The sequence below is a fragment of the Artibeus jamaicensis genome, unplaced genomic scaffold (genome assembly GCF_021234435.1).
Source record: "Artibeus jamaicensis isolate MK-2021 breed Jamaican fruit bat unplaced genomic scaffold, CSHL_Jam_final contig_402, whole genome shotgun sequence".
Taxonomy (NCBI): domain Eukaryota; kingdom Metazoa; phylum Chordata; class Mammalia; order Chiroptera; family Phyllostomidae; genus Artibeus; species Artibeus jamaicensis.
In genome coordinates, this window is record NW_026521818.1 from 7,238,514 (window position 1) to 7,252,618 (window position 14,105).

Below are 14,105 nucleotides of genomic sequence, written 5' to 3' on the forward strand. Positions count from 1 at the left end.
TTGGAATGCATGTTTCCTGTCTCTCCTTCGCTTTGTCTTAAAAAAAAAGAATAAGGCCATTAAGTTGTTAATAATAACTAACTCTACTATTAAAGCTACACTGAGATAAGTCATTTGAAGAAGGTAGAAGGGAAACTACAAGAAATGGCTGGGTGCTGCCGAGTAGCTGATCTGTTTTCACAAAACACTTCAGACATAAGTGGTGTCTGTATGATGTGGAGGAGGCTCTGCTCCCCCTCCCGTCGATGAAGGGGGGCAGGGAAATGCAAAGCACGGGGTAACTGTCAGGTGTCTAGATATGGGGCCACTGCCCTCTAGTGTGTACTCTAAAATTTGCAAAATTCCTTTGTCCCTGTTAACCAGAGATACCAAAGACAGTAGAAAACAGAATAAAACATGAACCCCTGTTGAACTACCCAATAGAATCATTTAAAAATAATTTAAATTATTACGAGAGTGAGATCTGATGGCTTCCCACCACCTCACTATGTGTTGGGGCCCAGACCCTTATCAGGTCCTAAAAATGGATGTGTTCTAGTCCAACAGATTGCCAAAAGGGCGGAAGAGATAGTAAACATATTTAACAACTGGTATGTCACAGCCACTGGCATTCAGAGCAGAGACCCTCAGTTACCAGCTGGCAGCCATCCTGGGGGCCCCTTGGGGGCCAGCATCGCCCCTTACAGGCTGATGCCTGGGGAGGCTGGGGGTTCCTAGGAGGTGGGACTGGGCAGCCAGGAAGACAGGAGGCATGGAACAGAAGTCTGCCAATACTGGGTTGGCCCAAAGTCCATTATGTTTTTCTGTAACATGAAAGACACATTTTTCATATTCACCAAAAACTTTATTGACTTGGATATCCATTTTGAGTACGTCAGCTATCTCCTACTATTGGTTTCTGGTGGGTAGAGGCAAGGGGTGCTGCTAAACATCTTCCAATGCATAAGACAGTTCCCCGGCAAAGAATTATTTGGCTGAATGTCAATAGTACTAGGAAACTTTGCAAACCACTTTCGACATGTTTGGTCACACGGCTTGTTCTCAGTAGACCGCACAAATCTTTTTTGTGTATTTCAGTTGTGTTTTTACCTTTCTTGAAGTAATAAAGCATAATATGCCAAAAATGTTGTGTGTTTTCTTACATCTTCAATATTAAAATGGCTGCACAAAAATCCACCAATTTTGATAAGTTCTTTAAAAATGTATGTTGACAGCTGTTGCAATACAACCTAACAGAATTATTTTAAATGATGTTAAAGACAACTAAGCTCTACTAGACCCATCTTATATGAAAAACGTAATGGGCTTTTCAGCCAACCCAAAGTTTTAACAAATGATCAGCTGTACTGAGGTGTCATGGCTGAATATTAGCTCTGCAAAGGGGATTCGAGGACAAGAGAACAGCAACCCAATAGCACCCAGCAGAGCAGAAAAGAGACCCAGAGTCCTACACCAGAGACCCTCAGGGGAGGACACAGGGGTCCTTGTTTCCCACCAGCAGCTGTCCCTTCTCTTGCCAACAATGAGGGACATCCCTCAGTCCTGGGCAGCGGCATGAGGTATGTCAGGAAACCCACCTTCTAACCTCAGTTTTCCTGCTTCTCTCTGTATGACTGTAGGCAGATATTTTGATGTGGGCCTCCATATCCCCATCTTTTAAACAGAGAGGTTAGACCAAGGTTTTTAAAGAACCTTTCATCTCTAGGTAGGAATTATTATCCTTTTTCATGATCTGGTATTCGCAAATAAATTCTACACACAAGATTATTCAGCATAATTTTTCATGACAACATCTTTGAGGTAGCTCCTACCTATCTCATAAAAAACTGCTTGGTAAAGATCTTCAAATGTGCTTGAACAATCTCATTTCTTAAGAACTTTTAAAGGTTGTGTTTCCAAATTCTACCCCAAATATATCCAGCTGTAAGGAACTCTCAAGACTTGCCTTTGATTAGATATGGAAAACAGCACTAGCAACCGCCACTATTTACTGTGCATCCACGTGAGCGAGGCGCTAGGTTCAGCACTTTCTCTGCCTTGTTGTGCTTCATCCCCATGACAACCATATGGCGGATGTATTATTATTCCTATTTCACGAGAATGCAGAGGCTGAAAGAGGTTAAGTGACTCGTCCAAAGTCAGAGAAAAGAGCATAAACACAGTGTATGTCGCTCCACATCCTTTGTTATTCAGCTCCAGGGCTTCCTGCATGCCAGGGTTCCCATCAGGAAATGGAGAAATGTGAAAAATAAAAGCCAGTGTGAATTCTTTCATGAAGTTATTATTTTTTTCATTTGTTTACTTAGAGATACCTACCTACTTTTGGTGCCAAAAAATCCTTTCTTTCATGAAATGGTGGTGATATTAGACAGTAGGTAGATTGGCTTTTGATTTCTGGCAACATAAAAAGTTGGCAAGTTTCAACCTTTTGAAATGCTACCAGTCCATGAAATTGCAATGTCTGGGATCCACTGTCCTCTTGTAGCACAAACACGTATCATGCAGGTATTACGTTGGTTGTCAAGATTAAAAGCTTCTGAAGGATGGTATGCCTTTTGTATGTCTGATTGATGATAATTTGTGGGTAAGGAGAGTCATATTATTTCTTCACATCTGAACAGATTACAGGGGAGAAAGGAGATTCCTCTGGCCACTATACATGTTACTCAGTTTTTCCATTTGTGACAAGGACACAGCAGAAACGAGGTAAGTGAAGAGCAGAGGGGGCAAAAGGAAGAACAGGGAGCCTCTCCCTAAAAACCCAGTCACTTAACTACACAGCCTGTAACTGCAGATGTTACACTGCTAACAGTGATCATAGTAACAGCAACCATCAATCCTTTTAGAGCATATTCATTTTTACAGATAAAGAAAACTGCCACCAAATTTAAAGTTTGTCCCTAAAGGAGTATTGTGATTTCAACTGGATGTCAGAACTTCATCTCAAATTTATGACTGAAGAGTATTTTAGATATCAAAAAGTGCTTGTGAAGACTTTTTAATAACTCAGTCTTTATAAAGTTGGTCAAGTGGTTAAACAAAAAAAAAAGATGCTGATCTATCTTGCTACTACTACACATACTCCTTATTTATTTGCACACATTTTGAAGTTTTTTCTGTATTGGCTGAAATGTGTAGATTTGACATGTTTCCTACAGTAATAAACTATGGATTCTGCATCAAATAGAGTCCAATTAATAGTGAATTATATTAATAATTATGACCATATACATTTGCATGGCAAGAGACAGCACTCTAATTCAAATTCCAGCCCTCAGATGTTATAGCCTAAAAAACAAAAGGTGCTCGGACTACTGGATAAACAGAGTTGCAAAACTTGCTGTGTCTGTTTTTAAAAAATTCACTTACTCTTATTGCCACAACTCTTAACCGTCTTTGTTTTGCTTCTTTAAAAATGTAAATCACGTTTTGAAAAAACAAAACAAGGCAACACTATAAGCATGAAATTAAATCAGAAAATGGAGCCAAATGGCCAGCTGGGGCCAGCTCATCCACAGGATTCTGAAGGAGGCTGGCCTGAACGGCGGGATGCAGGAGGCAGACACTGCTGTCCTCGCCTGTGTAGAAACGAGGCCATGTCATCGTTTGAAATACCAGGGAAAACTCACCAAACAGTGCATTTCCCCAGAGACTCCTGGCATTTCAGATGACTAACAACACAAAGCCAAATGTGTTTGTCTCTAGCCAACCAAATTTATTTATTTATTGAAATTCAGCTTTAATCACTTGAAGTGCCAATTTGAGGTTCTGAAAATTTTTCATTCACACTATATTCTAGAGCCTTCTGTAGCCACTCTGAAAACACAGTATTTTATTTGTATTGCCCCGATTCTATGAAAATGGGTAATAAGAATGCCCTGTGCTTAATAATTTCTTGCTCTTAATTGTGAACAGTGCCTGGAAGACAGTTCTTCCAGAACAGCACTGCTCTTTTCATAATGTCAGGGCACATCCTTTTAACCAAAGATTTCAAAATTGTAATCCCGAATCTGGCAAGTGCCATAATTACTATAGTGTCTTATAATTACGAAAGGAGAAATACAAAGTACCCTATATGAAAAGCAATTCAGGGAGCCCTGGCTGGGTGGCTCAGTTGGTTGGAGCATTGTCCAGATAAGCCAAGCTTGCAGGTTCGGTCCACGGTTGGGGCACATACAAGAATCAACCAATGACTGGGTAAATACATGGAACTACAGATCAGTGTTTGTTTTTTCTTCCTCTCTCTCTTCCCCTCTCCCTCAAAAATCTATCAATAAAAAATTTTTTTAAATCCAAGAAATTTAGGGATGCATAAAAAATTCAGGGATACATTAAAAAATGATGAAGACCTTTTAAATGAGGAGAGATGGGGAGATAGATGAATAATGACTAACTTCTCATCAACTTTCTGTATTGGTTCAATACTTTATACCTTGTGCATAACTTCTTTTATAGCAAAATTGCATTTAGTTAACATCAATTAATTATTTCATTAACAAAAACTTTAAAAGTTGAGCCTTGGCTAGTGTGGCTCAGTGGGTTGAGTGCCAACCTGCAAATCAAAGGGTCGCCAGCTCAATTCCCAGTCAGGGCACACACCTGGCTTGCAGGCCAGGTCCCCAGCTGGGGGCTCATGAGAGGCAACCACACACTGATGTTTCTCTCCTTCTCTTTCTCCCTCCCCTTCTTTCTAAAAATAAATAAATAAAATCTTTTAAAAATTTTTAAAGGTTGATAATGAATATTTTTAAAAAACAAGTAGCATCGCAGAAGGGATCTATCAAGAAATGACATTTTGTTCAGCAATTTGTCAGTGTGGTAGCTAGAAAATAAAATTTGGTTATGTTTTATATTTTATAATACTTAAATATGTCACTACTCAGATTCGATAACATTATAATTTCCTCTTGCACTCTTTGCCGAAATATAGATCTTAGGGGAGAAAATCTATCAGAGAACAGGGTATATATCTTTCTCATTGAATCTCTTCTTCGTCGACCTAAAATGTCTCTCGTTGCTTTGCTCATAGCTTTATGAATAAGGCTCAGCTTATACTGGAAGTTTTGCCACTGCCTGGGGCAGCTTGGCACTGTGTCAGCCTAGCAAAGCTGGAACTAGGCTCCCAAGTTCTCCTCCCTGCATGGTCCTGTATGGTCATGAGAAACAGTCTATATGAAATTCAGAAGGTAGAAAGGAAGAAGTCATATTTTTTTATGCTCTGAAACTTGTTGCTCATCTGCCACTCACTTATGTGGTAAACCAGGCTTGCTCCAACTCTCCCCTGGTCTCCCCCTTCAGCTCCTCTGAGTCCTGGGCCAGGTATGTGTACAGCTCTATAGCAATGGGTGCCAGCTTCTCCTACAGGTCACCCATAGCATCAAGGGTGGACATGGTGAGGGACAGAAACAGGTTCCAGTTTGTTCTCCTTGATCTCAATGTGTCTCCCCTACATCTAGCCTTCCTTCTTATCTGCTCATCTGCTAGACTTACAGTAACTTCTGGCTCAATACTAGATGCAGAATCAATAGCCTGAATAAGATTGCTCTACCAGCTTCCACGTTTGGCTAAGATCTATCCCTTAAAATAAACCCTTTCCTCTATACATGTGTAGCCATTCAGCTTCTCAGATACAACTCTGATTGCTACAAAGCTTCTACATATATCATCTTGTTGCCTTTGTATTTTGAACTATATGTCAAGCCCCAAAGCCATAATATCTACTGTCTTTGGAAGGAGAAGAAGCAAGTATTTAGCAGTAGAAGGAGGAGATGCTTAGAATGGTAAAAGCTTGTGTAGGAAGCTCCCAGAAACTTCTCAATTCTAAAAATGCTTGTGCCAGTTATAAATTTATTGCCTCTTATCTCCAAATCTGCCTTTGCATGCTCTGATTATGAAACTGAAGATGGACTCTGTAAACATTTTCCCTTTGTCCACTGGGGGCACTGGAGGGACACTGCAGGAGAAGGGAATTCTCTTCCCTGTTCTTTTTAAAAAATTTTTATTTAGTTATTTTTCAAGCACAGTTTTCTGTCTATTTCTCCCACCCCAGCCCACCCCACCCCGTGCTCCCCACCACCCTCCCATTTCCACCCTCCTTAGTTCTTGTCCCTGTGTCCTTCATACTTGTTCCTCCAAATCCCTCCCCTTTTTTCCCCTTAAATTCCCTTCCCTCTCCCCTCTGGTCACTGTCCCCTTGTTCTCTATTTCAGTGTCTTTGTTTTTATTCTGCTCGCTTGTTTGTTTTGTTGTTTAGCTTCCTGTTAAAGGTGAGATCATATGATATTTGTCTTTCAACACCTGGCCTATTTCACTCAGCATAATGCTCTCCAGTTCCATCCATGTTGTTGCAAAGGGTAGTAGCTCCTTTCTCTCTGCTGCATAGAATTCCATTGTGTATATGTACCACAATTTTCTGTTGTGCTGGCCAGCTTGCTCCTGTGGTGGGTGGAAGCCATCAGTCCAGGACATCCAGTGGTGCTCACCCCCAGGGATTTTTGGTGGCACCATTTGGGAGACCTGTCAATGAGTTTTGCCACCGCTGCAACAGGCAGCTTCCCAGGGAATTCCTCAGGCACCTTGGTGGGCACTTTCCTTAGTGATGCTCAGTGAGTCCTGCAGACTCCCCAGTGGGTGGAATCCTAGCAAGCTGGGCTGACATTCCAGAGGCCTGGTTTCCTGCTCTCCAGCCCTGGCCTGTGGCATCTCAGGGAACCTCTCTGCCACCCAGTGGGCCCCTTTCCGTGTGGTCTGGTGAGTAGAGGGTCCTCTTCTACATCTCTTTCTTCCTTGGGCACTGTGACTCTGCATTAGAGGGAGTGGTTGCTTTTACATTTGCTGCTCCTGTATTCATTAGAGTTTTCTTTACTTCTCAATAGGTGACCCCCTGCTACTAGTTAATAAAATTTTATGTTAAACTTTTCCTGTGTGATTTACTGTGTGTGTTCTGTCTCTAAACTAGGCACTGATAAAATGGCTTTTGCTTTTAAAAGTTAAAAAAAAAAGAACAGAACTTAATTTTATTAGTTTAGCATTTGGTTTAGAGGGAACATAAATTATTTTTCATGTGAGTATGTAAGGGAAGGCATTGCCCAAGTGTGCAGTCTAGAGAGTGTATTTGCTTTCTTTGGCCACTGATAAGGAATATATTTCTCAGACCAGGCTCCATGGGCCCCTATGAGCAGACCCTGCATCAGCTGTTGCTATGAAACAAACCACCCTAAGCACAATGGATAAAATGACGGTCATTTACTACTTCTCACATTTGACAGGGGGACTCAGACATCAGTCATGTGACAAATGATGAAAATACCGGAAGGGTGAAGAGGTGGGGCTCACAATGCACTCTCCCACGGGGTCCAAAACGTTATCGAGGGTCTACATGTGTAAATAGTATTTACATTTTTTTCAGTTCAGTGAGAAAATAAATATGATACTTGCCATGACAGGACTTCAATGCCTGTATGTGCACTTATGGGCTTGTTCTCACCAAGGGACCATCTTAAGTGAATACATACAACAATCTTTATTTCTTTGTGGAGTTACAGCTATTTTTTTAGCTTATTCATTGTAGTCCAATGAACAGCCACCATCATCGACGATGTGCTTGTCATAGCTTTTATAGACATATATACAGAAAAGTGTGCAAACTCTAAGTGTGTAGTTCATGAATTTTAGTAATGTGCACACTCCTGCCCGAGCTGGGCGCTTGCCATTTAAAGGAGTGTTTCTTATGCTCACTTTCACAGAGGTCATCTCAGGCAGTCACGTCGGGCTCAAAGCTTCACCAGTGACACACAGAGAGAATCTGGCTCTGGGAGGAAGGGTGTGAGCTGCCTCTGACCAGGAGAGGGGGACGAACAGAATGAAACCCAAGAGGTTACTGAAAAAGGCTAAGAGCCACCCAGAGGTAGGAAATAGCCAACAGTTTTCAACAGTTGGTTTGCTGCATAAAACTTGTGCGCATGAAACCTGAATCTGTCACAGCAGGTGCAACTAATTTTGATCAATGTGTTTTGATGAATGTCAACTTTGATCAAAATAAACTTGATGGATAACCCACACAGATCTTGCATGTTCGTTTTGAAAAAGGCTGAGCTGATCTAGCACAGAGGAAACTTGCTGCAAATCATGTGTAACAGCACAGCCGAAGTCCAAGCCCAAGCCTGAGAAAGATGACATATTTACTGATGCCTAATGTCCTGAGCAAGGCAAGGTTAGGATAGGTAATGGTTCTACTTAAACTGTGCAAGAATGTCCCTCAAGGGTGACCCAGTGACAGACAGTGCAATAAGTATGGGTCCTTTTACAGATTACATGAGACATAGGCATACCCTAGTAGTACTTGTGTGTGTGTGTGTTTTTTAATACACTTTAAATTTTATAATAGTGTTAGATTTACAGAAAAGTTGCAAAAATAGGACAGAGAATTCTCATATACCTCATACCTAGTCTCCCCTATTATTAACATCTTACATTATTATGGTGTAGTTATCACAGTTAATGAACCAACGTAGACACATTATTAACTAAAGTCCAAACTTTATTAGGGTCTCCATTTCCTTAGTTTGTACCTAACGTCCCATTCAGGGACCACAGTGCATTAGCTGTCATGCCTTCCAAGGCTCCCCTTAGCTGCACCAGTTTCTCTTTCTTAGACTTTTCTTGCTCTTGATGTCCTTGCCAGTTTCAAAAAGTGCTGGTCAGGTATTTTATAGAATGTTCTTCAATCGGGATTTGTCTAATGATTTATTTTAATTATTATTGGCTTATATGGAATTGTTAATTCCTTCAGACATGACCCAAAAATGTCTGCATTAGAAAATGTTCCTCAAACACAAAACATCTGAGAACCACTGTTCTACATCAAAACAGACTGTAAATACACATAAGTGAAGTTGTTAAGAAATTTATTCCACCATTCAAACTTCAATGTCAAGCAGCAAGGTGGGTTTATGGACCTTCCCCACAATGACTGGACAGCAATCTCAGTTTCTAAACTGACTGCACGTCAGCCAAAACAGCCCAGGCCATCAGCCACCCACCCTCATTCCACAGAGCTAACTCAGAAGGGAACACCACGGCTTTTCACCCAGGGGTCCTGTGGTCATGGTTCATCCTAAAGGAAAAGGGAAGGTTAAACTAAGCAAAATTACATTCTACGTTGTGCCATAGTTTTCAACAGAAAATATTTTAAAAGTACAAGCAGGAGCAAAATCAAACCTACTGTCCTCTTTGGTTTTCCAATGAGAAAAGTCCAAATTAGAGAACAGAAAGGATTATGTACTATTAATTTGTATTGTAATGTCTGATAACATAGAAGTATTCTAGTTGTGGAAAAGCTATTATTGATATTCCAGTAATTAAGTTTAAGTTAGAGACCAAAAACACTTTAGGAGTCCATTCTGCTCTTTCTTAATAAAGAGTAAGGTCACCAACCTTAAGTGCATGGAGCATTTAACATTATTGGCAATGATGGAACCGGTACAATGCTTATTAGATAATTAAAAATGACAATATCCGATATGTCCCTTGGAGCTCAAAATTAAAATATTTGCACTGGAAATACACACAGGCCTGAAGACGGGTTCTGTGAACCGGAATGTACTCACCGTGTTGGCCAGTTCTAGATAGCTTCCTCCTACAGAGCTGCTGAAACGAGGGGCCTGTGTGAGCAGTTTGTGGAGGGCAGCAGCCTGCTGGTGGGACGAGCTTCCGCCATACTCGAGAAGCTTCTGTAGGGCCGACTGACTCTGAAGGTCTGGGCTGTGGAGGTCCCTGGCACCCGAGTCGTATTCCCAGCTCTCCCTGGCTGCTGATACGGCTCCTAGGAGAAGCAGGGAAAAGAAAAAGATGCTTTCTTCATTAGCCTGTGGGTGGCCAGTAGGCAATGATTTGGAACCTCCTAATGCTTCCTTGTGCCAGCTAGTCGGAACACATGTGGTGCTGGGCTGCATGCTAAGCACTTTCTCTTTCAAATTAACACACGGGGAGCCCAGAGATAAAAGCAGTTTTAAGCAAAGCATTCAGAAATAACTGTCTGATGAATATGTGCCCCCACAAACAGAAATGTTTAGCACAAAAGCACTGGAGAGCCAAGAAAAGGGAAGCCAGGTCAGAGCCACATCTGTCTGTGATTTACACGGGGTCACCGGATGATGAGGCATCTGACTGTAATTCCTTTTCTAGCTGAGGAAGATAGAAGCAAGTGAAAAGACAGAAAGTTAAGATATGACACTTTCATCACAATTTTCTGTTGTTGATATACTCTCACCTGGAAGGAGCTGTGGGAAGCTGGACTATATCTGCCAGTGAGGGGTAGACATGCAGCTGAGCTCTGAGTGATAGAATGTGAACAGAAGCGATAAGGACCACTTCAGGGCCTGGCTCATAAGCCCCCCAGTGTGTGATTCTCCATGCCCTTTGCCTTCAGGCCTTGTTCAAATGGGCATGGAGCCCTGGAAAGCCATGCGGTGCAGATGGCGAAGCCACAGATGGAAGATGTCAGGACCCCTGACTTATCTTCTATACCAGGGCTGTCTGCTGATCCCAGGCACCCTGTTTTGACTTTATACAATTATGAAAGGAAAACTTCTTTTGTGTTTGATTCACTGTATAATTTTGGTTTGTTTGTGAGAGCAGCTACCGTTACCTTAAATATTACAGCAGATTGCAACCTAATAAAATATGCTAATAATTATAATACAGTGGGAAAGTGCAAGTAAAATGTAGCCCAAGAGAACAGGTATATGACCCAGCCTCCTGGAGAAGGGCAGGGAGTGTTCGGGAAAATCTTTCTGAAGGAGAAAGCCTGATGCTCCAGTCCTCACTTCCACTAAAGGAAAATAGGTTTTGGGTAAGGCCTGCTCCTTGTGTTCCTGGCTACTCAACAGAAGTCCTTGTGGATACAGACAGCGGAGCCTGGATCACATGCCCCTCAGCTGCAGAAGAGGCTGGGAAACTTGTTTTCTGGCTGCCACCTTGGGGAGGTGGGATGTGTAAGGAGAGACCCTTTCTAAACATAAGGTCAGAAGGTCTGAGCAGCCAGAAAACACAGCAAAGTCGTGGGCACCGTCACCGGGCTTGGTGCTGCGGGTGTAGTGGTGAATTCGGGAAGCTGTGGTCCCTGCCTACGGAGCTTTCGTTTTGGTAAGTCTTTAAAACATGGCTCTTTTGGGGGAAAGATCATTAAATTTTATTTTTCAACTACAGTTTACATTCCATATTATTTTGTATTAGTTTCAGGTGTAGAGCATAGTGGTTAGAAAGTCATATACTTTACAAAGTACTCCCTAATACATGACTTCCAATGACAAAAGAAAACAGACTCATCAAAATGATTCATTTGTACTCTGAAATGAGAACACACACAGATTATTATACAATTTACCTGAGTATAAGTATATATAGTAAACTGCAAATTATGTACAGTAGGTTCCGATATAAATTTCCAATCTCTCCTTACTGGGTACTGGTGAACTGAATCCATTTGATTTGGAAACTGCCTGGTCTGGGACCACTTCAGCTGGTGCCCCTTCCCTGTTCAGGCTCTGCTGATCATCTCCAGTCTGACCCGGCATTCTTCTTGTACAGTGCCACACAGCGCGGGTGCCGTGTTTCTGCCTCAGTGCAGACAGGTCTGTCGTTCCGTTTGCAAATGCTCAAAGATTATTTCAATATGAAAGCCTGTCTACTGCATTGCAAGGGTGGTTTTGCTTTCCGTCAACACAGACTGCACAACCCCAGTCCTTTGTCTCCTTCAAATGGTGTCTCATCTGCCGAGCTGCCTCACATTCTCTGTCCTGCCCCCAGCAACATGAGAAGACTGATCAAGGTCAAAGTTGAAAAATAGGTTGAATGAATCACAGATGGCCTTCTATCTCACAGAGTTGAGGCCTTGCCTTTCATGTTTCACACAGTATCCCTAGTACCTTGCACGTGACCTGTGACGTGTCCGGCATATAATAGCCATTATCCGAATGGATGGCTGAATTATCCATGGTTGTAGTACCACAGGGTTTCATTTCTTAAGTGGGAAAAAGCAACATGGAGATTAATTGTGAAAATCAAAATAAATTAAGCACTTGAACTTTTTCAGTATGCAAACAGGGAGCCTCGTTTTCAAATAATAAAATACAACAGTTCTGGGACAGAAGACCCAAGGAAGCTTCATTTGAATTTATTATGCTTTATTAACAGACCTAAACCCAGTTTCTGGCAGAGTCATATAATCAGGTTAGCCAAGTTCCAGGTTAGTCAGCAAGATCAAAAGGCCCTGACACTATTACCCTTAACAATTTGGGCTGAAGTGATGCTGAGGAACTCAAACCTTCTGCTAAGGAGCCAAGTCAAATCCTATTAGCATTCAGATAAACGTGCCCCAAACAGGGAAGTTCATTTTTTAAAATACAGTAGACTATTCCCATTATCCTGTTTTTAATCTGTGTTTATACCAGATTTTTCCTGAATAAAAAACAACATTCCTGAGGCAAAACTTTGTCATTTAATTAGGATGAGCTCACTGAAAAACGTCAAAAATGTAGGTCTGGTTATCACCTTCCATCTTCCTTTTGATCTTTGAGGCAGGATGGTACTGATGTTTCTAGGCTCATACTCAGCCTCTTTCCAGCCTCTCTCCACTCCCTTACTAACCTCAAAAAAAATAAAATAAATGAAAGCCTGTGACCCTAGGGTTATGGCTGTGCTTGCTGGAAACCATTCCAGTTCTATTGTCCCCCATGCCCACGAGGCTTTTTGGTGTCACTTCTAATAAAGACACTAATCCTGCGCTGGCTGGTGTGGCTCAGTGGACTGAGCGCCAGCCTGTGAACTGAAAGGTCACTGATTTGATTCTCAGTCAGGGCACATGCCTGGGTTTTGGGCCAGGTCCCCAGTTAGGGAGGAGCGTGTGAGAGGCATCCAATTGAAGTATCTTTTGCACATCAATGTGTCTCTCCCTCTCTTCCTCCCTCCCTTCCTCTTTTTCTAAAACTAAATAAATAACACATTTAAAAAAATCAAAGACACCAATCCTATCATGAGGGCCCCATCATCACAATGTTGTCTAATTCTAATTACTTCCCAATATCCCCATCTCCAAATACCATCACATTCGGCGTTAATACTTCCACATACAAAGTTAAGGGAACACACACACAATCCATCCATAATAACCACTGAGCAGTTGTTTTCCAAGCCAGTGAGGAAACTGACTGCATGGCATCCTTTAAATACCAAAGGCCAGGTCACACCCTGGCCTTGAGCTCTCTGCACACACAGAAGCAAAGGAAGTCATAATTTCTGCAACTATAAACCTGCAGGGTACTCTGAAATAAGAGGTGAGGTGCATTCTTTTTTTTTTTTCACCAAAATATTTAGCATTTAAAAGTGACAGAGCACAGACTCTAAATGTTTTACCTATCAGAAAAGCACAGGAAACATGTGGCATTTTGACATGTTCATAAAATACATCACTGGGAAAATCTTGCTTTCAGAGAAAATGCTGGAGTAGAAAATCCGCCAAACGCTGAGATCCCAGCTCTGCTGGGTACTTGGCAGCTACATGCCAGTGCTGTAATCCCATCTTCAAAGTGCCACCCGGGTTTGGCTCCCAGGCTTGCAATTACTGTGCTTATTCACCAAAGGCAGAACACCACCTTCCCAGGGGGCAAGCCCCAAGCCCCCTGGGAAAATAAGGCAAGCCAAAGCATACAGAACACGTGAACTTCACCTAAAAGATAGTAACGACAGTCATGACACCTAACATCTTTTCCAAGACACTAGGGAGCCAGGCACTAAGTATCTTACATATCTTACTTGGTCCTACCCATGGCCTATGAATGATTAAATCATATTTTTCATTTTTAGAAGAGGACGTTTTCTCTCTTTCAGCTTAATTTTGTAGACATTGCTCATTTGCCCAGAATAGTGATTAAGAGCTGGGGTTCTGTAGTTAAATTGCTTGGGGTCAAATCAAGAGTCACTGTGACCCACTATGTGACCTCAAGTAAGTTATTTTAATCTAAGCTTCAGTTTTCTCATCTTTAAAATGGGAACAATAACATATACTACATAGAGATGTTCTAAGAATTAAATAAGATTAAAACATA

General features: G+C 41.7%; 1 protein-coding gene across 3 annotated transcripts in view; it reads right to left on the bottom strand.

Moving 5' to 3' along the window:
* Positions 1 to 14,105, bottom strand: part of MCC (MCC regulator of WNT signaling pathway) — a 417,242-nt gene that overhangs the window by 291,689 nt on the left and 111,448 nt on the right. For all 3 annotated transcript variants that reach the window (XM_037167030.2, XM_037167029.2, XM_037167031.2), the window contains exon 3: positions 9,609 to 9,823. In XM_037167030.2, coding sequence (XP_037022925.2) covers positions 9,609 to 9,823 — 215 coding nt within the window. The remainder of the gene's footprint in view (positions 1 to 9,608; positions 9,824 to 14,105) is intronic.